This window comes from Xiphophorus maculatus, chromosome 4 (assembly GCF_002775205.1).
Source record: "Xiphophorus maculatus strain JP 163 A chromosome 4, X_maculatus-5.0-male, whole genome shotgun sequence".
Classification (NCBI taxonomy): domain Eukaryota; kingdom Metazoa; phylum Chordata; class Actinopteri; order Cyprinodontiformes; family Poeciliidae; genus Xiphophorus; species Xiphophorus maculatus.
In genome coordinates this window covers 12,082,520-12,107,932 of record NC_036446.1, presented here as the reverse complement: position 1 = coordinate 12,107,932, position 25,413 = coordinate 12,082,520, and the positions used below count along the sequence as shown (strand labels likewise).

The following is a 25,413-nucleotide window of genomic DNA, read 5'->3' as shown; positions in this document are numbered from 1 at the left end:
TATTCTCTAGTGGCCTTTATTAAACAGTAATTGAACAGGAGATTTGGAGGAGAGAGAAGGGACTGACATGCAGCAGATTACCCAAGACTTGGAATTGAACCCGGGATAACTGTGTTGAGGTCTACAGCCTCTGAAGATGTTGAGCATCCTGTCGTTCTTCTCTTTTATACCAGTAGACTACACATAAGCTCAACAACACATAGGTTTCTATTTATAGCAATGTATTCATTTAAGAATCGATTTTCCTCACTAACAGTAATAATTTCTGATTATCTTCTCTGTTTCATGGATTGTGCTTCGTTTTTACTTTTTCTACTCAGTTTTTCATGTTAAATTGCACTTTTTTAATTAAGTTTGTTATATTATATTGAATACATTTTTCTAAATAAAGACTAACAGAAAGATCACACAGTTCCTTATATTTTTGATAAAGCCTGTTTTTTCTTATAACAAACAAACCAGATAGAACAAGTTTGGGCTTCTTCGGGGTCCAGAGTATTAAATTCTGATTACAATTATCATCTAATATTATATACAGATGTAATTCTAACCTTAATTTAACACCCGGGGACCCTGAAGAAGTCCAAACTTGTTAAATCAGCTTTTTTATGTTTGGTATAAAAAAACAAACAAACACAGGATTTATCAAAGAAACAAAAAGATGAATGGACTGAACTTATGTAGTGCCTTGCTAATCATTTTGACCACTCAAAGCACTTCACACTACAGTCACATTCACCCATTTACACCGATATGCAGATCGGTAAGCAACAAAAGTGCCTTGCCCAAGGGGACCTCAACATGTGGCAGGAGGAAGCTGAACTCGAACTTACAACCTTCTGATCACAAGACGACCACTCTACCCACTGAGCCACAGTCACCCTGAAACCTTTTTTTAAAAAGCCACTGCATGATCCTTCTGTTAACCTTTTTTAAATTCCGGATTTAAACACATTTCACTACGAAAAAGTGCAAGTGCAACATAAAATGTGAGTAGAGAAGGTAAAATAAAGGACAAACCATAAAACTACAAAAACAGAGAGAAAATAAACAGAAATCATTTCTATCACAAGAAGAATTTTAATTCTTAAATTAATCGGTTGCTATAAATATTGAGCTATGTGTTGTGGCACTGTGCCATCTGCCACTAAAAAAGTGAGCTAAAAAAGGGCTAAAGTAGAGGAAGCAGCCATCGTTGGGTAAGGAATAGTCTTAGATTTAGTGCTGATACCTCACGACTTTTAGGTGATTTTTAAAGCAATTCTTGCAGTTTCTTGAACACTTTTGGGGGGCAATTTACATTGACCAATTGACCTAACCTACATGTTTTAGGAGATGTGGGGGGAAACCAGAGCACCTGGAGAAAACCCACACAAGCACGGGGAGAACGTGCAAACTCCACACAGCAAAGATCTGACACATCCTCCCTGTGAAGCTGCAGTGCTAACCACTGCATCACCGTGCTGCCCCCTTTTTTTCTATTTCAAATTCATCTTAGCATTTGATTGTTTTTTGAATTGGGTTAAGAAGGGATCTTTGTTCTAGTTGGTTAATGGGGGGAAAAAACTTGCCTTTTTAATTTTTGTCATGACAGAGCGTCGCATGGCATGATAGTTAAAGTGAGACGTTCTTGATTTTCGTTCACTCTTTTCCTTCTTTTTTCTGTTTCTTCAAACACAGAATGTTTCGTAGTTTTTTCCAAACTGAAAGCTTTGGCTTTTTCCTTTTACCATCCTGCATGGATTTAGGATCTGGGTTGTCCACATTCTCCTGGATGGTTTCTACAGCGAACTCTGTCTTTGCCGTGGATTCCAAATCCGTGGAACAACCTGATGAGGTTTCTTCTGAGAAATCCTCCTCAGAAGAAACCTCTTGATGTAAAATGTCAACCTGGTCAGGTTGGCTCTCTGAATCTTTCTCCTTCTCTTGAAAATCTGTAAACTCTTGTGATGTTTTTTGTTGTGGATCTTCCTTCTCATCTCTCAGAGAGTTGGCAAGCTGAAGATCCTCATCTTCTCTTTCCAATTTAATATTTCCCTCACAACTTACTTGCTGATATTTTTCTGCTTGTTGTGTTAGTGCAGCAACATCTGTTTCATATCTACAATTCAGCTCCTTGTACAAACCTTTAATCTTCTCTAACTCAGTCTGCGCATCCCTTTCCTTTTCTTGCAGGAATTTTATATCTTTTGCTGTGTTTTCCTGGACGTCGGCATTCATGGCTTTTATGTTGTGGAGTAGCGCCAAGTCTTCCAAGTGAGCTTTTTTCTCCTCAGTTATTTGCATCTGAAGATTTTCCACCTGCTGTTGAAGTGAAGAACGGCTTGCTTCATACTGGCCTATATTAGATTTTAAATGTTTTGTGAGCCTGTTGAATTTCTGCTGCAGAGTCTGGAACTCTTCTGTCATTGTTTCATAGAGATGATCTTGCTCAGCTTTCAGTTTGGTGATTTCCTCAAGGTCTTTCTTCGCTCTCTCAGAACTGGCTTCTCTTTCACGATCTATCTCTTTCTTGTATGTTTCTACTTGGGCTTTAAGTCCAGAAACATCTCTATCATACTTCCCGTCGAGTTCTTCATATGAACGTTTGACCTGGTCCAATTCGTCCTGCAAACTTTTTTCGCTGCTTTGCAGAAATTTGATCTCTTTTGACATGTTTTGAAACATATCTTCCTTTTCAGCTCTTAGATTTTCAAGGAGCTGTTGTACCTCACTATCCCTCTCTTCACAAAACGTTTGTATCTCAGCCTCCTGCCTCACCAGAGCAATGTCAGCTTCATACTTAGAGCAAAGTTCCTCGTAAGAAGTCTGGAGTTTGTCCAGTTCTTCTTGGAGGGCTTTACCTTTCTCTTTTTCAGCCTGGATTTCTGACGAAAATGCTTCCTGGCTGAGGAGATGGGCCGTCTTTAATTCGACAAAGTCTTGTTGCAGCATCTTCTTATTCTTATATCTCACATCATTGTGCACTTTGGAAGCAAGGATCGCAGCGCTGACAGCTGCTGGATCACTAAGCTTCTCTACTCTCTCGAGTTCCCTCTTTGACTCTTTGGACTTGTTGATGAAGACTTCTTTGATAGCTTTCTGCCTTTTTAACTGGAGTTTCGTTTCTTCCAGCTCTTCTTCCATGTGGGCCAGTCGTTGGTTATCTTCAAACCTTTGGGCTCTCTCCATTTCCAAAAAAGCACGTAGCCTTTGGATTTCCTCGTGTAAAACATTCGGGTGCACAGGAGGGAACCTGCCTTGGGAGTTGTGCTGGAATCCCCTTCTCATCTGGGGTCCCATCTTTCCATTGTGGTATCTTGGGTTTTGATGAAACATTTTCCCTTAAATAGTTCTCTAAAATCAGTCGGTTTCTAAATTACCTGAACGGTATTTGAAAAAGCTTTGAGTATGTCTGAACTGGTCAGCAATATAGCAAGCAATGAAAGATATGCAGAATTATGTTCTGTACATATATGTCTAGTTGATGACATCACACAGACTGCCTCACTAGTGACATCACAGAATATTCTTCTGCTGGTTGTGTTACATCATCTCACCAGTAAATTTCATGCTTTTTATTCTTGTTTATATTCAAAATAGTCTGAACACTGACACTAGCCACATGTACTGCAGGTAGATTGTAGTAAAGCATTGATTAATGCCTGGTTGTAAAATTAGTTCACTGAACTTGTAGCCATTATTTGGTGCCCATTGTTGGACACCACACGGCAGGAACGAACCCGATCTAACCGTTATACCTAGGATTTCTGTCGGCTAGTGTGGTCTCAGGTTTTGAAAATGGGCCGACAATCGGCGACAGCTCTAAAATCGTGCAGTGTGCGCTGGGCTTTACACTAAGGAAATTAGGAAGGAGGGTCAGTGGAGAGCACCAGAGTTGAGCCTTTTTTCATTCAGTGTCATTAACAGAAAGAGAAAAAGGCCGGTAGAGACGATAATGCCGATAATTAAAATGACATCGATAGTTTTTATTTATCGTGCGATTGATTGACTTACCGTTTATCGCGACACGCCTATTTACAAAGCTTTCTTCTCTTAATAAAACATCTTCATTTGGCTTTTGGTATTTAACTATTGTATTGTTTTTTGATCTAAATGTGTAAAATTAACCTTTTTGTTTTGGCTATTTAAATAAATATTAGAATTAAATTTTGCTTACATTCATACATATACTTATGTGATTTCTTTTTGAATCCACGAGTTTATGTTTTTCTTCTGTAGAGAGAAGTTAATGTCTCTTTGATTGTTCATCTTGCTTATCCCAGATGTTTCTTTACGTTCTGCTGCATCTGTAGTCTTTATACATGCACAGATATATTTATGATTATTTAAACTTATTTCTTTATTAGTAAAAATGTTTCTTTATCTATAATTCTGTATTTTTAAAAAGAAAATGGGAGAGGATATGTGGCGTTTTGAGGAAATTGTTGATTTCACTACAGATTCAACTCTTTCGAACGACAAACTCAACTTCTGATGAACTGAGCGATGCTGTCGTTTTACAAATTCGTATGATGTGAGAAAATGTTTCGATTGCAGTTTTGCAAAATACTCAAATGTTGATACGGCTGGAAGAAAACCACATGCTAGCACAAAAAAATAATTTTATCGAATTTATTTATTTGTTTTTCTCAAAATTGTTGTCAATTTTAAGGTAATTGAAAAGGCAGCTACTGTGTTGGTAACTCAATTGTTGGTGTACTCTTGTGTTTAAAAGCAATACTATGAGCAGGGAAACTGGACTGAAACAGTAATTTTATGGATCTCAAACTCTCAATCAGTCATTCTGTCCTCTCCACCAAACAATCATTCTGTAAAATTAGATACTGCAGCCACTCTAACTGTGTAGATTATTTTCTGGGCTCATATTAACCTATGCACAGACACAATGTTACACTCTGAAAGGGGTTCCTGTGATTCACATCTGTGTGTGTGTGTGCGTGGACTTGTGTGTGTGTGTGTGTGTTTAAGCAGTGGACTCCACTGTCTGTAATTGGCTGCAGGGAGCGACGGATTCGGCTCCTGCTTGTTATCAGACTGAAGCCAAACTGTCTCGCCCAGACAGACGCAGCAGACATTACATTTGCACATAAACACCACCAGTGGAGGCGCAGCTGTCACAGAACATCACTATGTGAGATGTTCTGGCATTAACCATGGGGAGAGGGTCCCTGAATGCATCATCATAGAGATTTTAATAGTAATAGATAGAGATCTGATAGTTACAGATTAGTCAGATTAGTGCAACAAATGTAAAAAGACAAGATTAGCATGTTACTTGAAAAACGTCAAGACAGTGATTGACCTTTACTTGGGAAATATTGGTGCTTAGATAGTTACCAATGCACATCTAACACTAAATGTAATAAAAACCTGTCAGGAGTAATCTAATAATCCGGTTCCACTGCAGGTCAGTTGAGTCATTAACTCTGAAAAATTACTCTTAAAATTATTCTTGCCCTGGCCTAAACGATTTTGGTTGCAAATAAATGGACTTTTTGTAAAGTCATCTCTTTCAGAAAAGCGTTATGTGAAGCGTTTTTTTCCTGAACGTGTCTGTGAGGCATTAAATATTTTTTTTTTCTCTCCTGTCTAGACAAGAGACCTTGTTGAGATGTTCTCAGTGCAAGATGGCTCGCTACTGCAATGCAGCTTGCCAGGTAGGAGAGTCTTTGTGTTTATTATTCCTGATGTTAGGAACACACAATTATGTTCAAAAATTAAGATATACGTCCAAATGAGGATTGTTTGCCCGATTAGAAGTGCTTTTTGAAAATTAAAACCTAAAATCAGATCTTTAACCTCTCATTTACTCCATATTTCTTTATTAAAATGTTTTATTTGTCAGATGTAATCTCTAATCCTGAATCAATCCTGCTCATTTCCCATTCAATGACCTTTGCCACACATAAAAGAATAAAAATAATCACGATTAAGATTTATTTTGAATTATGCAAACTTTTACTGATGAACCAAAGATTATTCCATGAAACAACATGGAATGTTGTTCCATGTTTTGTGTTTAATCCTCACAAAACATGGTGAGGATTAACTAATTGGTATTTAAGAGGAGAAAAAACACATTGAACTACCCGGACAGAACAAATTAATCTACAAATTATTTATAAAAGGATGGAGATTTTATTATGAAAGTATTAATGTTAAAAACTCAAATGACTGATTAAAGTCTAAGGTTAATAAAAAGTTGGTTTGTCTCTAATACGTCTGAAGAATCAGGATTTCTTATAGAGGGATTATCAGTCCACATCAGTTTGGTATAATAATTTATTTTCTCACGCTGTGATAGTCGGTTGTAGCACGCTGACAACATGCTAGCTAATGTTAAAACGGCAAGATAAATGTGTGTAACCATGGCAACAAGTGAGCGTTTAAAGACCGCCCAGGTCTTTCTGCTGTCAAGTTTTCCTCGCGCATCTGCTGTGTTTACAAACAAATAATTCCTCTATACTTTTGAGTTGTTATACCTACTTTGATTCAAAGGGAGAAGTGAAAAGGGAGGATGAATTTGAAGCCTGAGGAGCGGTTTAAAGTGTCAGCTTTCCACACCAGAACCAAAAGAATGCCTAAGTTTGGTCCAAAATGGCTGCTCTGCCACTTCTCTCCCAGGTCCTACTGGGATTCTTAGGTTTACGTTCACACACTGTGTTTTGCCTTAAAGAATGAACAAGATTACAAAGAAAAGAATCAGTTACGCTACGATTGATTGCGAAGTTAGATCTGTCTTATCATACAGCCACAGACAAAAATAAAATTTTCTTATTTTTTTTCTAACACTACTTTTAAATTGAGATTCAAAAATGACCTACATGTTCTCAACCTGTAATCAAAGACTCCACTAATTCATTCATGAACAATCAATATGTTTCTATCAACTATGGATTATTTCAAAGCTTTTTGAATTTCTCTGCCAAATTTGCAAACATATCTTCACAGACAAAACTTCAATGGAAATAAGAGGTTGTTCTGACTAAATCTAAAGTCCTGAAAATACATTTTACATGGCATTGAGAAAAGCCTTTTTTGTATGTGAAAAGTTAAAACTGAAGTGTAATGTAATAGAAAGATGCCTGTGTGCATTTTATCCAGCAGTGTATTAAATGACCCTGTTCTGCAGAAACAAGCGTGGTCTGGCCATAAGAGAGAGTGTAAGTGTCTTCGCCGTCTCCTGCCCAGAATCCCTACTGACTCAGTCCGTCTGGCTGCGAGACTCAGGTTTGCTCTGGTAAGTTTCTAGAAATTATCTTTGTTATTCTCACTCAGAAAACATGTGGAAACAAGATTCTATCTTTATTTATTTTAACCATGTAGCGTTCTGAAGTTTCAGTTTTTGAAATCCATTTGTTCCTAAAAATAAAATAAAACTGCAATCTAGCTACACCGGAAAGTGGTGTTATGTAGTACACTAAAAGTATACAAATACGTGTAAAACAAAAATGACATTAATTATACTCTCCTTTGCTATTCAGTTAAATCCTCCTAAGACTGTCGGTAATGAGCTCTACACTTTAGAAGAACATGAATCAAGTAAGTATCTAATGTAAAACTTTGTTTTCATAGTTTATTTGCTATTGTTGTGACAGGTTGTTGGGTTCTGGTCATTTCCTCATTTGCCATTTCTTATATTTCTTTTTGCATTTCAACTTTTTCAGCTACAAAATGGAGCCGTCTTTAACTGGTTGTTTTGTACCAATCATGCATGAGTTCATATCATTCAGGGAAATGCTTTATGACCTCTAATTAATTACCTTTAATTAATTAATTAAAGGAATCTTTTTTAACCTAAAAAGAGTTTACACTAAGGAAATTATCTGTCAGCCAAAATGTGGTCATTGTTATTATTTGAGAGATTTTGATTGAGCTTCTAATTCTACATAGTTAATTTTAGTGAGAGAAAAATTGGTTGTAATAGACAGAGATAATGTAAACTTATAAATGTTTAAATAAAGGTTGGGGCTGGACGATATGAGTTTTTTATATCAGTCGAGATTAATAATTATTTATTAGTTTTTCATTTTAAATATCGGAATTACTGTCAATCTGGTGATATGAGATTTCTATTTTATCCACAGTTTTCACTCCATGTTGTTGTTTTTTTATATTAAAAAAAACACAAACGTCACAGTGGTCAGACATTAAACTGTTCCTGCGGCGTTACTCTGCAGGTTGTTGCTAGGTAACCAAAGAGAGAGTGAGTTGATTCCACCACTTATCTGGCCGTGAAAGCTAAAATCTTTCCTCTGCCTACATCCCCCAGAATGCTTCAATGAAATTATTGAATATTCTATCACACTTATTATCGATCAATATTGATCACAATACTCATTGTAAGTTTTACATTCTTGCAGACTTGAATTTGATGTCTGAGCAGAAGAAGCAAGGGCTTTCTCAGCTGGCGTCCATGTTGGAACTGTATGTACAACAGGAAGAAGATTCTGACCTGACACAGGAAGTGACATCAGCCCTGCCCCCTTCCTGCAGGGATCCACTTAGCCTCATTGCAAAGGTTGGTGAAATGAATATAAAACCTATTCTGCTTTCCGTAGCTCAAGATAAAAACACATAGAAGTGTTTCATCCTACAAAAGGAGAAATACACAACCTGCCTTCATTAGTTTAAGCCTCCACTCCTCAGTTATCTGTTCCACGCTCTGCTTCTGTAATCGTATTCTTCTGTTTGTGTATTCTCACAACACATCAAGTCTTGTTCATTCAAAACACACAAACCACCTTCACAAGGTTTTAAACTGCAGCGTGAAAGGATGCTTGTCTGGAATTTGCTCCTTCTGTATTACCTGTGGGCCTTTGCTGTTTCGCCGTTCTAAGAAGTGTGGCTGTATTTTGTCCGTCTGTTTGCTGCTAGTGCACAAAAATTGGAAATTGGGGTTTTGACAGTAAAAATACCCTGCAGAATTACTTTCTTTTAAGTATCTCGGCATTTTTTTCTTGTTAATTCATGTTTATTCTGGAGATAAAATGATAAATTTAACATAAGCCCCCAGACATAAGTTTATTAAATTAAAGCTGTTCTCTGAGTTATTAAATTCATAAATCTCTCATTAATAATTTTTGTAGTAAATGCAAAGATAATGCGCACTTTTGAGCAACGAGTGCTCAACACATACATATAAGTAGTCTAAGAAATTACCCAGCTAAATTACTTGAGTAGAAAAGTATTTGGTAAAAAGGCTACTAAAGTACTGAGTAAGTTACCAAAACATTGATCATTTAATATTTTAAAATTACAACATCCGATGGACCAAAATATAAATTTTTGGTCTGTCTTATATTCTTTTTGGAAAGAATAAAACTGTGGTCCTGAACAGAAATTTTAATTTTGGTATATTAAAGGTCAAGATGAAAATTATCCATATAAATAACATAATTACAAAATAACAAAATTAGGCAAAGGAGAAATGTTCTAAATCAAGATTTAACCAAAAATCTGGTGATTTTTATTTTTTTAAACAAGCCTGTTCTTTATTAATTGAAGTTACTCACAGTGGGTAAAAGATCTAGAAATTTAGAAATTTAGTAGTGATACTTCATTGTACGATTACTCAAGTAAAAGGGAAAACTACAGTGTAGTGAAAAGTATTTTTTTTTTAATTACTAAAGTAAATATAACTGAATAAATGTAACTGGCTACATTTAATGTAGATTGTTGACATAGAAATTCGTACACATTTGCATAAAGATGCTACTTTTTCTGAGATTGGGTTCATGTGAATATGTTGCCGTTTAATTCAGAGCGATTTTGATTTTTACACATAAAGTATTTGTGCTTTTATCAAAGTTGCATCCTGATGTGACACAGAAAGGCTCTGCTTTGATTATATTTTTGTTTAACTTCTTAAGTGAAAAGTGTCTCAACTGCTGCAGAAATTTTGACTGACAAAATATTTACAAAATATTTCTGTGATATTTTTGTTTGCATTTTGTTTGGTTTAATTCAAATTGTGTAATTCATAGATTGCCAACAGGGGGCACTGTTACAGCACGGATGTGCTTTGAAAAGAAGTTGTTAAATTTATTCCCTGATATTCATTTCAGCATGCCTCTGTCTGTGGACTACTTTTTGTCTTTTTTCATGCATCTTTTTTTATTATTATTTTCCTCTCCACACGCAGGCCTGTTTGTTTGGCTGCCTCTTTTCCTCCTCTCATGTTTTCTCTTTTTACATTACAAATGAGGACTTTAGTATTATCTACTTGGAGTTTTCAGGAAGCTTAACAAAATAGGCCGTTACTGTATGATGCTCATGTTTGTGACTGTGTGTGTGTTTGAGGCTGCTCCGGTTTTTGGGAAAGAAAAAACATTCTTTGTACCAACACCTCCTCTCTAGTCCTAATAGTCTTACATAAACAAATACATTGTATGGATTCACCCTGACTTACAAAATAAAGCTACACCATTACTGTTTTGAGTGCATCCAAAGGGAATACACATACAGATAGCTGGTGTATATAAAATGAACAGATATATAATAATTCTTACGTTCTTTAGGGAGTAGTTTGTTCATTCAGCGTTGATTGTGCAGCATTTCAGTCTCTGACCACCGTCTGTAAAATCTGCCTGTGTTTAGCTTTGTCATTGGAGTTGATGTGCATCTATAAGTCATGCAGACAGATTGCTGCGGCATGCATTTGTGCTCATCCACACTGCTATGTTGTAATATGCTGTGACAGATGAGATATGTCCTACGCACATGGTATTGCTTCCCCCAGGCAGCCCCCGTCTCCCAGGAGTGAACACATGTGCTGTGGATCGGATTTTAACGTCCGACCGCAAACGGTTCTTTGTTCAAGCCTGCATGCAAGCCTTCAGGCATCAGAGTAGCATCCCTGAGTTTACATGGACCTTTCTTTACTGCACAAATTTATTATTAATGGGACGGTATTATGTAAGATGGGCTGTCTTGAGCTTTAGGTCATGGTATAATGTTATTACAGCATCAAATACATGCCTGGAGTTTTGCCTTGATTCTTTCATGCATGTCTGAGAAATACTTGAATCTCCATGGCAACCGTTGAGCTCTGCAAAATGCTTGTGTGGACCTAGCCCCGCCTTCGAGGCGCAGCTCCTCCTCAGAGCTGCAGTTTCCAAGACGCTCCCCCACTCAGCTCCTACAGACTAGCCAGCAGCAACACCTGATAGAACTGCACATCTGCTCAGCCCGTTATATTTATGTTTCTAAACTTTACCTCTCATGGTTATATTTGTATTATTAATATTTAACACCTTAGATGGAGTAGCTTGTCAAAGAATAAGCAATTTTCCCTCAATCAATAAAGTCTATTCTATATAAACTTCTTCTCAGTGCAACGCTGGTAAAAACATTGTTAGAGTTGATAGAGTAGTGATGTTATAATGACTTCCTGAAAGAGTTTCAGAAAGAGGTTTTAAAGAGACAGCTCTCCAATTTTAAGGTGTTAAATTAGGAAGTAAAATTAATTTTAAGTCATATTTGATTTCAGTAGCATTTTTATTACAACTTGAATTAACTTAGTTACTAGGTTATGTTATAAAACAGCAATGTGTGCCTGGAAAAACGCATAATACCTGCCACTTTAAAGATTTTAAATTTTAGAAAAATTGCATTTTCTCATTTTGTCATAGGCCTAATTGTGGGAATTGCAATGGGAAGAGAGATAAAACTATGCTGTAATATTCATTACTAATTTATAGAGGCAATTTATCACAGACAGATTATATGTAAGTAGTGCCGTCAATCCATTAAAAACATTAATTGGATTAATCACGTTTTAGCATTGTAATTAATCACTTTGCTTAACTTTATCAGCTTGAAATGCAAACATACATGTTTTTAAGAAACATCTCGGTCTTATAAGTTTCATATTCAAGAAGGTTTAAAAAACTAATTAGAGATCTCATGATGTCCAATACATTTATGAATAAAATGCATTGTCGTCTTTTCTCTTGCGTTTGAGACTCTGCATTGTAGAACGGCGAGTAACGCGCTGCTTTGAACTGGCTAACCCTCTGCAGTAGAAAGGCTTTCAGGTCAAAAATACAGGTAATGTGATTAATCTGCATTATGTAATATTAATGTGTTTAACATTTTAGATTAACCACATGCTGCAACGCGTTAATGTTGGCATCCCTGATATAAATACACAACTCCACCAGTTCTCACCAACGACCCAGGAGTGAGTAAATGTGGTTTTATTTAGACTCACGTGTCCTGGTTGTAATAATTTTCTCTCTTTTTGTTTTGGTTGGTTGTAATAAAGTTTGTGCATGTCTGTAGTAGTAAGTTTTGTTTGCTTGTAGGAGGTTCTACTAATTTATTGTCACGCCTTTCTTTTATTTTTCTCGGCGATTAGTTGAGAACTTAAACGGAAAGAAGACTCCTTCAAATGTGTTTATATCAAACGGAGAAGTTGGTGATCTTCCAGTTTTTCATGGCTGAAAGTAGATGTTGTTCTTTGAAATTGATGTGCAAAAAGTGTTATTTAAAACAAAAGTTTTTTTTAGCTAAGGGATTTAAAAGTAAAAAATTATGTTAATTTTGCCAAATAATGTAAAAAAAAAAGAGTGTAAACATCGTTCCTTCCACCCACACCACCTTGATTATGTTTGTTTAGTAGTTTGGACTCATTAACATAATCCATGTGTGAATGTGTCGGTATGTTCAGCCTTATCTATGCAGCATTTTCTGTATCTGTGAGCCTAGCTGGCAGATTCATGGGCGCAGCCTAATTAGCTTAGGCTCTGCAGAATCACGCACACAGCAGAGCGACCCAGCTTACTGTAATGACTTTGACTTCATCATGAATGCAGACACAGAAAGTGTAATGTGAGGGGAAAATAAAAACCATTTGCTTAATTGACAAAGATTGGCTGTGTGTGGGTGGGTGTGGTGGGAGAGGTGTCCTGGGAGAAGTGGGGAGAAAAAAAGGGAAGAAGAGTGGGTAGGAAAAATGAGTGACATGAGGGAAAGGGAAGGAGAAGAGCAGATGGAGGTAAAGGAAATGAAAATGAAGAAATTGGTAGAGATGGAAGCAGTCGAGGGCAAATTAAAAGGATTGACACACTGGTGTGTTAAAGGGCATTTATTATTTTTATAGCTTTTCTTTTTCAATTGTGTTAAGGCTCGTGACTTAAGATACTTATATTGATTTCCACAAATCAAATCAAATTTGAAAAAGTACAAATAAAAGCTGAAGTCGGCTGACAACTCAAACGAAAGTTGTTAGAAAGGGAAATTTTACGGTTGTAACGCCTAAGTTGCATTAGTGCATATTACTGTATTACTTTCACCCATAAATAAAGTCTCCAGCTTGTTTTTTGTTCATAAAATGGTGATTTATATGGTGATTTTTTCCAGTGAGGCAGAGGAAATCAGAGCCATTTAATAGCAGTGATTTGGAATCCTAGTAAACCGGCACCCTACACAAGAATATAAAAGCGTTGCGTGGCATGTCCACTTCGCCTGTAATTTACCACGGTGACAAATGGCTAATGACGAAAACTGTAATCAAAAATGCCAAAATCCTGATGATATTCACCTTAATGTTGTCATTTCTGTTGTGGTTCGTCATCCGTCTCAGGCACAGAGATGAAACATCATGCTAAACATGCAGCAGGATTCTAAGCGAAGAGCCGTTATTGGTTTAATATTATCTGTGGGCATCAGCGGAAATTGTCTGAGGCTGTTTTCACACCTTGTAGTCCGGTAGACTTGGTTCAATATGGGCGAAACGTTACAACATTTGTCACATTTTTAGCTGGTCCAGTTCGCTTTCGCAAACGATACAAACCCTTTGAAAAGCCTTTACCTCTCCTCCCCTGTGGTGGCGCTGCACCAACAACCACTGATGGAAATGACACAAAAATCTCAGAAGAAGAAGAAGAAGCGCGCAGCTTCCTTCTTCAAAAAATATAGACAAAAATGGAGTAGCGTCAGATTTTAGCAGCTGTAGTATTTCTCTTTTATTGTTGGTAAAAGACCACGAGCCATTTCCTCCGCTAGCTTTGGACTCACGCATTTGTTTTGGCTGTATTTACCCAGAATTTCCTGTACTATAGTCCACTTCCTCTTATTGGAGAGATATCCAGTCCACTTGGCATTCACATTTAGATGAACCAGAGTTCACTGTTTTGGTCCACATCAGAGTCCGATTACACAAACGAACCGAACTTTCTAGGTAAACAAACTGGAGTCGATTAAAATGAACTAAAAAGAGCTGGTGTGAATGCAGCCTAATGGTCACAGTAAAAGAAGAAAGCATTGTCGGACCAGAAACTTTATGCTCACAAACACATACCATGATCACCTCAGTGGTCAGTTTCCTCTTCTTTGGGTTGATTCATCTCCCTAAAACAAAGGTCCTAATTTTAAAAAAATACATAATCTTGGAGCAAGGAGTACTCCCAACATAGAGACCGTTTTTGATTGGTGTGGACCAATGCCTACTCTTCATTTCCCATCTCATCCATGGAGCGCCTCCACATTTTTCACAAGGGCAAAATGCAAAGCTGAATAAATTTTGATGTTTTGTATTATTCAGAGGTGATTTTTTAAGGGGATGTAAAAATGTAAGTGTTCTGTGGATGTGAATTGAACAGTTCTTAGTTCCAGATGAAGCTGCCACCGTCTGTTGTCTTTTTTTATCATCATTGTCTCCTTGACGGCTCATCCTGTGCTCTCCTAAGCTTAGCTGTCTTTATTCTTCTTTAGTGACTTTGATGGATTTGTTACTTTGAAGAAGGGTGATAAATTACTAAAAAGTTGCTGTTTGTGTATTTTATCCAGTGTCCCATTGTGCTACTAAAGGAAACTCACAAATTAACCTGTCACGCTGAGAAGATGACCTGTTAAAAGACCTGTCTGCTGCTGGGCTGAGACCCTTTAAACATAATAAAACAGTGGATTATTGACCCCCTCCTGGCCTCATGCCTGACATTTGACGCCTCTGTGATGAAATATATTTTTAGTACAACACTGGACAAGACTCACAGGTTTTATTTCTTGTATCTGGTTCTGTATTCAAGCCAAAATAAAAGCCCACACTCAATGGAAAGTACTTTAATTTGGTATTTAAACATGATCATGTTTAAATCATTTATTGATTTATTAACCTAAATGATGTCTGCATATAAACAGCTGAGAGGCTCTTCTCAGAGTCATAGTTCAAGCATTGAGTCACTGCAAACAAAGCAGCAATGATCAGAATAATTTTGACATTTTATCAGAAAAGGTCTAAACATATCTTCTTCTGTAAAGTAATTATTTTTATGATTCAAGTGGGTTACAACAGACTTTAGTTTAGCAGTTCACAGCACATTTAGTGACATTTGCAGAAGCTGTATGAAATCTGTTCTTATCTGGACAGAAATATGAATATGTTTTAGAAACATTAAGTGAAAATAATATTTGCAATCAATGGAAAAATCTATATCAACATATCAGACAGCAGTCAGTATTTGAAGCTTATTTAACAGTAGAATATGAAAGAAATTCAAAAATATATTACATTTACTACTGTTATATTTGATATAAAATAATGTTTAAGAGATTTATGCCCTTAATCAAGCATGTTGCAATAGATGCAACCATCTCTGATCACTGCTGTACTGTCTCAATCCAAAGGAAATTCAATAGTGTAAAACACAAAATAGACTTAAATACCTCAGAAATCAACACACAATTCCCCAATATGAAGACATTCAAGAATCATTCAGGATTGTAGTAAAATACATCAAGATGACTATCCACAAATAGACAAAACCTGCTTAAAAAGAACTACAAGCGTCCAATTTGGCTGAGCTAAAACAATTTTGCCAAAATGAGAGATATCCACTCATTACGAATGCTTGAAGTCAGTTTCCACCAAGCGAAAATTGTTTTAGGATCTAAAGAAAAATTTGTTGCATTTTCAGCTTGTGCAGTTCACTTTCTCTCTGTACCGTCAAACATTTGAAAAACCTGTTCTCCTTCCTCGCCTGTGGTGGCGCTACACCAAGAACCACTGAAGGAAATGACACAAAAACCTCAGAAGAAGAAGTCCTTCTTCACGAAATGTAAACAGAAAAGGAGTGGGGTTTTAGCGATTATAGGATTTCTCTTTTGTCTTTGGTAAAATAACAGGATCTATTTCTTCTGCTAGCATTTGGCTCACATGTTTGTTTTGGTTGTATTTACCCAGAATGCCCCGCACTGCAGTTCACTTCCTGCTTTTGGAGCGGTCTCCGGTCCGCTTGATGTCCATATGTGAATTCGAACTGCATCAGAGTTCACTTCAACCGACCAGAGTTCGCTCTCTATGTTCTGTGCTTTCATATTGCTTGGTAAAATTGCCCTACTTTACTCATGTTGACTGAAGTTGGTCAGTGTGAGGAAGAGGCACAGTGATGAAATGTAATGAAGTTATATCCCAGCTGTACACATCTAGCCGCGGCCCAGCAGCCCCACAAATATGATACCAAAAACCCAGGGACATTATTTAATCTTTTCATAACAGTTCCCCGGCCATTTGGGAAACGGACTCAACATGCTTCAGTTGGCAGGTTTAAGACTCGCATATGAACCATTTCCTTGATTTTACAGCTAACGTGTTGATGTTTTCCCCAGATAAATAATCTTGAGAAAATGTCCGCCTCCTCTCAGCATCAAGGAATCACCTAAAGCACTGATGCAGGTTCAGACCTTCAGGGACTTATTTTGAGTTAGTTTAATACTAGTTTCAGATCAATATCCTTATTTCCAGTCTCAAAACTATTATTTTTGAATTAGTATAGAGATGTAATCTGATTTTATGTGATATTTCTATGAGAATATTTACTCAATTATGAGACACATGAATCTTATTTCATGTAGTTCACTAAAATACCAATTGCTCAATTTATTATTTATTCATATTTTTTATTCAGTTAACTAGTCAATTAGTCTGGTAGCAAGTAGGTGTGTAGAGATGCAATAATCTCACAATGCGATACGATATGATATTCTGATCACGATAAGATACGCATCACGATATTTGACAAACTATACAATTCGATCCGATCCGATGGACTTTTAGGATTTTCTGCAAGATTTTAGAAGGACAGAGTGATTTTAGTCTTTTGGACTACTTTGGCTCCCAAAGTAGAAAAGTCTCAAAATGACATCTGATTAACACATGTGACTCATTTCAAAACAAACAAACAAAAAAAGCTGTTATTGAATAAATGCCACTAATTATTCTTTGTGTTACACATAATTGAAGTCAAGGACAGGGTTGCCTTAGATTTTATTGGTGCAAATGTAATTTTAATTACAGCTGTGATTACTCAGCTGGTTTAAATGTTGAATAATGGTTTCCCCCATCCTATAAATTAAACATACAGAGCTCAGAGAGTCGCAATAAAATATTTGAAAAAGTTTAAATTAACTATAAACTCAAACAGACTTTATCAGACTTGATGGTTTTAAACCAATAAGTGTTAAGATTTTGGCTCGCCACCGTCAGTGGTCGCCTCAGAAATGCTAAACAGATCCTGCGACAGCCAGTGTTTGGTTCATTAAGCTTGTTGAAAATGTATTTTTTCCGATGTGTACATGGCCCAGGTGCTGTGATACTGCAGCATGTAAAGCTTCAAAGAAAAAATGCTTCATCAGTCCTGTTATTTTCATCCTGAATATAAATGAGGTTCCTCAGGGTTCTTTCTCTCATCTGTTTCTCATCTCTGTTTTACTGAAATCCAAGCCAAGCACAACACCCTGAGCTCTTGTTTCAGGGACAGTGAGAAAGACCCGTCGCAACTTTCAATCTCTTTTGTGAAATTTGAGCTCTTTCCACCTTCTAATGTGCTAATGTGCTCCAAAAACTTTGAAATCCCAAAGCCTATTTCCTGCACCTCATTAAGGAGGGAATTATTTTTGGAGTTAGGGCCCAGCAAATAATCAATGCATATTTCATTTGTGTGGCTGGCTTACTGCTCCTGACTGGAAAAGGAAGAACTGGCTTTGTAATAACATTTGGGGGATTAACGGCGTGTTTACCCTTACATCAGAAAGGTATCTAATGGATGGCACACACATTAGCATGACTCTGTTTAAAAGAAACATCACGGTAACAATTTACAGAATATTATTATTATTATTTCATGATTATTGTTTTAGAGTTAACCTGTCATTTATTGAGCGATATGACTGAAAAGCGTTTCACAATTTAAGGGTTTCATATCAGTTGGTATTGATAATTATTTCTGTTTTAAATATTTCCTCAGTTTAAGCTCTTGTACTCATTTTCTTCCCTCACTCCAAGTTGTAGTTTTTTTTATTTCCGGTAGTTATGAGTCACTGTGGCAAAATCTAAAACTGCTACTCAAACGGTTGTTGCTAGGTAACCAAAGAGTGAGTTAGTTAGTTGCTAGGTAACCAAAGAGTGAGTAAGTGAGTTGATTCCAACAACCTTACTTAGCTGGCCTTAAGAGGCTGAAATTATTTAATATTCTATCAGACGTATCATTTATTGATATTTATCATGTATCCATTGCCATATATGTTGTTGATTTATCGTCCAGGCTGGTTGGCTCAGATTGTCGTCACATATTTGTAGTCTAAATTAAGTTGAATTTAATTTGATCTGTTTATGGAAATCCACAGAGGAAAATAAAGTGATCAAGGCATATGTTATTTTAAAAGGATCCATGAGTAGTTGTAACAATAGACTTTATTTGAGAAATATTTATTTTAGTTGTGAAAACAATACAGTAATAATACTATAGGCTGTTTAGTTTTTATAAATTTTAATAAAATATTGTCGCACGAACTTCGCCATGTTGTTCATGCTGCAATGCATTCTGGGTAAATGATGTCTAATGGTCCAACTACAGCCAAAACAGTGATGAGTAATGTCTTTAATCCTTTTCAAATTGAACCGGAGCGCATTGAAATCTATGGAAATATAGGAATCACAAGAGGTGACGATGATAAGGAGGACCAAACGGAGGAAGAGGAAAAGTTGGCCGTAGCAGCTGGTGTTCCTTCAGCTTTGTAAATGAAATGATGAATGACGCGTACCTCTGGTCGGACTGTGTGATCCGGTAAGTGCTTCTGTAGCTCTGTGTCCGGTTCGGTCTTCGTCCAGAGCAACAGTATTGCCGCTGGTACTACTGCAGCAGAGCTCCGTTAGCATTTAAAAGAGCTTCCAGCGCTATCTGATATTTCGCCAAGTGTTTTTCGCTCGGTGGCAGCGGGGTTTAGACGCTTTGTAGATAAAACTGTCAGTATGGCATTTATTTTTAGCTTTTTTTAATTTATCATGTAAATCATGCTTTTTTTGTTAGAACCTTTGTCAGTTTTGCTCTTATAAATGACTCAAAGTCTACTGGAGAGAAATGTTGAGAGCACAAATCTAGATCCTTTGGAAGTTGTGTTTGGTACCATCTCTATCCCACTGCGCTCTTATCTTTTTTTCATGTGGGAAGCATCCAGATTCACCTCACTGTTTTTATTTTTATTTTTTTAATTGCAGCCGATAGTGACACAGTGTGGCATTATCTAAAATTACTCCAGTCAAACACAATATGATAAACAGCAGCTCAGGTAAAGTTAGCCTTTCTGTGTTTACTCTGTAGACTCCAGTACAGAAAGGACCAAAACGCTTCATCAACCCAGCAGGTGAAGAAATGGTGACCTCCATGGGGGAAAAATATAACAAAAGATGTACACATTTTGAAGTAATTTTGAGTTTTTGCATATCACAAACAGCAATTTTTTAGTTGATAGGAAAATTACAACATATTTAGGCCAACATGTTCAACTAATTCTGGATCCCTTTAAAAAAACAAAAACAAAGAAAAACAATATATTGTAGTAATTTTCTGTATGTTGGATACAGTCCAACATACAGACATAATGTCCTGATAATAGTTTCAGGACATTATCCCTGAAATAATGTCCCAAATACAGCGATGTCTGTATTTGCCTCTTCAAGAGACTAAAGGGGAATTTTGGATACAATGAGCTCCTCCCTGGAAACACCCCCAGGAGGAGATGAAGAGACCGTGAAGCAGTGGGAGGGGTAAATGACAGGGAGGGGAAGGACAAACACAGCAGCACTGCAGTCCCATTGGGCCAGTGTATCTAAAACTATGTAATTACAATCGGGCGCTCCTTTAATTGACTCCATTTGGAAGCCCCCTGAGCATAAAATGTGTGTTAAAGGAAGAGAAACCCCCCTTATTAAATGCTGTAATGAAAAATTATTTTTAAATCATAGTTATTAGAGATGTTTTTAGGTCTGTTTTTAGAGGTGTTGCTGCTGCAACGTTCACCTCATTTTTAGTCACTGTCCTGCTGTTACTGTGATATTTAGTTCAACCTGACTATGCATATTTCCCCTTTTCTAAAGGTCACTTGTGGCATTTTAATGACTGATGAAATCACATGAAATTCTCCTCTCGTTGCGCCGCGTGGCTCCTTACTTCAGAACCTGTTGTGGATTTCATCCGAGCCTAAACGCTGCCATGCTGTCTCCGCTCTCATCAAAGGTAACACATTTGTTGCCAGTTTTAGCTGGAAAGAAAGAGGCCTTCGGGAGGAAACCTGTAATAACTGAGCGATGGTTCAAATGGCTTCAGATGAGAGAGAAGTAGCTTTGTGGGACTCATTGTTCTGTTACGACAGCAGATTAGAGATTTAGTGATTAAAAAAGGCAATAGATGGTTGATGAATGGTCAGCTCTGCAGGCAGGGTGTTTGGCTGTGCATCAGCTCCATAGAATTGCTTGTTGCGTCGAGTTCAGACTCACTCTGGTCTTATGAATGTCATTTAGCTGAAGGCTGTATGTAATCCAGTTTTAACACGTGGCAATGATGTCTCATAATGACGGTCAGGCTGATATTGACCGACCTTATAGAGTGTAAGGGGCTTGATGGATGGGGGAAAGGTGTTATATTCGGTGTTTTAATACTGGATGGCTCCTTCAGCCACCTTCATTCTCTCTCTCCTTCTTTTTTTCTCTTTTTCTGAGAGAGTACGGCTATCCCTGCAAGTCAAGGACATTTCCCATTTTCACAGGTGAAGGAGCACAGACTGCACTATCCATGAAGAAAACAGCACTGAGGATCAAGTGTAGCTGGGGTTAGGCCTGTCACGATAACAAATTCTGCTGGATGATTAATTGTCCCAGAAGATATTGCAGTAAATGGTAATATTGTTGTTTTGAGACCATTTTTAGTTTATACAATGATTATGCGAGGACACATTCTCAAAGATCAATAAACGTTAGGTTCTAATGAACATGTAACACTGGAACTGGAAGACATTTTTAATATCAAAATAAATAAAACAACAAATAAAATGAATACTGAAGTCTTTGTGAACAAAATTGTCATTCATAAAAAGGCACTAGATGAGACCAAAGCACCAGATTGAAGAGAAAAATGGAAATTATTGAGCTTGTTTTAATTTGTCATGCTATTGATAATAATTTATTGCTTATTGCGACAGGCTTAGCTGGGGTTAGTAACTTGCATAAAAACACGTTTCTTACATATTTGTTAAAGTGTCACCATGTCGTAACAGTTTGGTATAAATCTGATAATCTGCTGAAAAATCAAACTTCTCCTCCTCCTCCCAATGCTACTACAGCCATCTGAAGAAATGCACCACTCTCAGTCAGAAACAACCAGTCAGAGACAGGAAGAAGGACTTAACGCTGTCGATCATTCTTGTGTATGTGCTGCTAAATATGCTAATTTATTGCAATTTATTGGCCGTCAATGGTGGCCATGTTGACTAGCTTGAGCCTTCGTGTGAGGCTTTGTTGAGGTGAACTAGCTGTAGCGAAGCAGAGAACAAGGGGGAGAGTGTGAGCAGCATGTACATTAAAGTGATTGACAGCACAACGACCCTCTTCTCAGATTATTTTGTACAGCAAATCTAAAATATTAAGGAGGAAAAAATGCAGTTTGGGATGCTGAAATACTTTGCCACCGTGCTAGTTGTCACAAATCAACCAATCCAGGAGAGCCGTTTACTTTCCTTGCCACTGATTGGCTGCACCCACAACAGGGTTGTGTTTCCACTGTACATACTAATGCATACTAAGGTATATTTTGTGTTTCACCTATTAAAATAGGCACTTGTAAGCATTTTTTGGACATTTTTCTAGTATTTGTGCGTTTTAGCTAATGGACAGGGATTATTAAAGATGCTGAATAACTGAGATAATGAGGATATTCCAGCTGCCTGGATTAAAAGTATCAAAGAATGTTAAATATCACATTCTGGAAAGAGAAAAAAACGCTTACAAGTGCATGCCTTACAAAAACGTGATGCTTTAATTCACCGGTGACAAGACTAAATGCAGTTGAAACAGTGTTAAAAACATTACAAACCCTGTAATTCATGCAAAACTCTTAAATGTCTAAACATTTCTCTCTTTCTTTCTGTCTGCTGGTGGGTATGACTCCCCAGTTAGCTGACATTTCAGCGCTTCGAGGTCTTTTGATCTTTGATTTCACATCACAATCTCTCCTCATCATGCCCTCCACCCCCCATTTTCCTTTTACTCCCTCATCCTTTCATCATCCCGTGGCTGTGCCACTGAATTGGCCGATAACTCTCAGAAGAGATGGGCGATGAACTGAGACAGCGCAGAGGACCGGGAGATAGAGGGGGAGGAGGAACCAGAAAGAGCAAAAGAGGATTAGGAAAGCGTGTAGAAACCACAGATGATTTGTTTTAAGAAATCAGAAGCAACATGAGACGGAGAAAACGGTTAACAGCAGAATAGAGTAAGAATGAACTCAAATTTATTTATTAAGGAACTCGTCAAGCAGGTTGTGTTGTTCTTTCATTTAGTTTGTTTCGGCTTGTTCAGATACTTAACAGCCAGGAAGCAGCATTAACACTGATCATGTCTGCAGTTCCACTTTTGATATCAAAACTGGTTTGTTTTTTTACCGTGATGTTAATGAATGAAAAGATTCTAATTAATAAGGTTAGCACGTTTGTTTACATTGCACTCATTTTGCATTTGATGCTTTGACTGGTTATCATTGCCACATTTTTTAGGGTTTTCTGTTGATATTCTGAAAACCATAAAAAAATCTATTAGGAATTCAGTGATACAAAAATTCAGGCCGATATCAATATACAATATTAATGTTGCTGCTATGGCTGTTAACCGATATTTGCAAATATTATTTCACTACCATTTTGACATCAAAACAAAGAAATATTTGTTGTTCATATCGACCCAGTTTTATTTATTGGACCAGTACTAATATACAGTATAAAAAGATTAACATCGGCTGATATCGATGTTGGTGCCGATATATTCTGCATCCCTGAAAACTACGATTTCCAAATGTAAAATTGGAAGCGGTGTAAAATATTGATAACATTTTTTATTTGAGTTGATAGAAATTAATGTGGAATTGGTTTTACTTTGCTAAGCTTTTATTTTTGTTTCTGTTATGTCCTGCTCCCAACATACTGCCTGTTGATATCAACTCCACAAATTCACAGTGTTACTAGATGATCTATTCTTCTTTTTATGTCAGTATTTGTCAATCTAACTCACTGTTTCGTCCGGTAAATTGAAATTCGCTGAACTTTGATGGATAAAACGATGCCATGTTGAGACGTTTGACATCTTCTGTAATACAACTCAGATTAATTTTGCTTAAACTCAATCTTGCAATAGATATGGGTACAAATGACAGTAAACACAGTGTTACTGGTGTTACATTTGTCATATATTAGTCATTTAAATGTGATTCTTAACCTGTCATCTTGTTGAATCACTTTGCTCTCCAAATGCAGCCCTCATCCTTTCTGGACTTATCTCCTCCTTCATTTCGACTCTTCCTCCATCTTCCTCTCTCTGGAGGTCACCAGTAACAGGAAATCTATAAATCAATATTACAGAAATATGCAGAGTAAATTGCATCGACATCCAGGGGAAAAAAACATGGAGTATAAGTAATCTACCTCCGGATTTTGTGCAGGTGGTATTTGTCTCCTATATTAGGCCTAAACTCTTCCAACACATTACAGGATCAGGAGTTTTTTCTGAACTGTGATACAACATGAGAAGTAGTAATTTACCTGCCTGTTTATTATAGTTTAAAGTGAAATAACACCAGCAGGGATGCTGTTGTGATGGATCTGTGTTGCATACAGGCTGTCAGAGAGTTTGATGGCAACATTAGGTAGAGAAAAGCAGAAAACAGAGACAATCAGCTGCAAAGCTTTGTTTTCCACAGCAGGATGAAAGCTGCAGCCCTGCTACGCTGCGTCTGAAGGGTTATTTGTCGGGCCGCTGTGAGCTGAAGGTATTGACCAACCCGCCCTGCAGGATGGACCCAGTCATGTTTCCAGCATGTTGTTGGGAGCTACTGGTGGAAACTGCCCCCCAATCAGCCACCTGCTGGGGTTCTGCCCTCAGACCTGTTTGGTTTTATTCATTATTTGTTTGTTTTTTCTTTCTTTCTCTTTCCACTTTCATTTTTTCTGACTTTTTTGTCCTCTTGTTTTGTCCTCCCTCATCTCTCACTCTAATGATGCTCTCTCTAGCTGCCTCAGGTGACCTATAGAGTCAGAAAATAATAAAGAAAATGGCTTTCCTGAAAGCACTCCTTTGGTTTGTGGAAGCATGGCAGCATACGTAGTAAAACACTGTCTGAAAAGGCTAGTTGTTGGTCATTTAAACATGCATAAAATAAAAAAAATAAAAAATTTGTACTTGTCTAATGACAGAAACATTTGACGCTATCATACTGCCCAAATAGTGTGGCACATAAATGTCATCAGGTTTATTATTCAGCTCAGTCCAGCTGAAAATGAGTCCTAAATCACCAAATGCAAACCAAGGCAGTTCAAATTTTACATGATAAAAACATAACACAGTCACCAATTATGAAAGAAGTAATTTTACATTTTGTAAAATGCCATCATCATGAATAATCTTTAAACATACTAGTTGCTATCAATCAAAGGCAACTCTAAGGAGGTGGGTTTTTATCCCTGATTTAAGGAAACTCTGTGTTTCGTTTAGCAGTTTTCTTGAAGTTTGTTAATCAAAGTGGTGTGCAAAAAAATGCAGCATCTGTGTTTAACATCAGCGAAACAAGATAACAGTGTGATGGGATTTTTCCTGATATGGAAAGCGAGCAACAATGTAATGTTTTATTTTCCATTTCAAGCCCAGACATTATCTCACATTTTCTGCTAGTTTTTGGAAAGTTAGAGATGCTGAAATTTCTTGTTCTGTCGAACTTTGCAGAATCTTCTTTGAGTTATGATGGGAGCTGTGTGATCTTCGAAATATAAATAAATAAATAAATTCAAGAAACCTGTTACTCATCTCTGTCATATTAGTTCTCCCAAAGAAACATTGTCCTAGTTTATATTTTCATATTTTACCATTCAATT

General features: G+C 37.0%; 1 protein-coding gene across 1 annotated transcript in view; it reads left to right on the top strand.

Annotated features, from left to right (window-relative positions):
• smyd3 (SET and MYND domain containing 3) overlaps positions 1-25,413 on the top strand; it is a 76,240-nt gene that overhangs the window by 18,267 nt on the left and 32,560 nt on the right. Inside the window, exons 2-5 of the mRNA XM_005796222.3 lie at positions 5,597-5,660; positions 7,136-7,243; positions 7,488-7,545; positions 8,367-8,524. Of these exons, the coding sequence (XP_005796279.2) occupies positions 5,597-5,660; positions 7,136-7,243; positions 7,488-7,545; positions 8,367-8,524 (388 nt within the window). The remainder of the gene's footprint in view (positions 1-5,596; positions 5,661-7,135; positions 7,244-7,487; positions 7,546-8,366; positions 8,525-25,413) is intronic.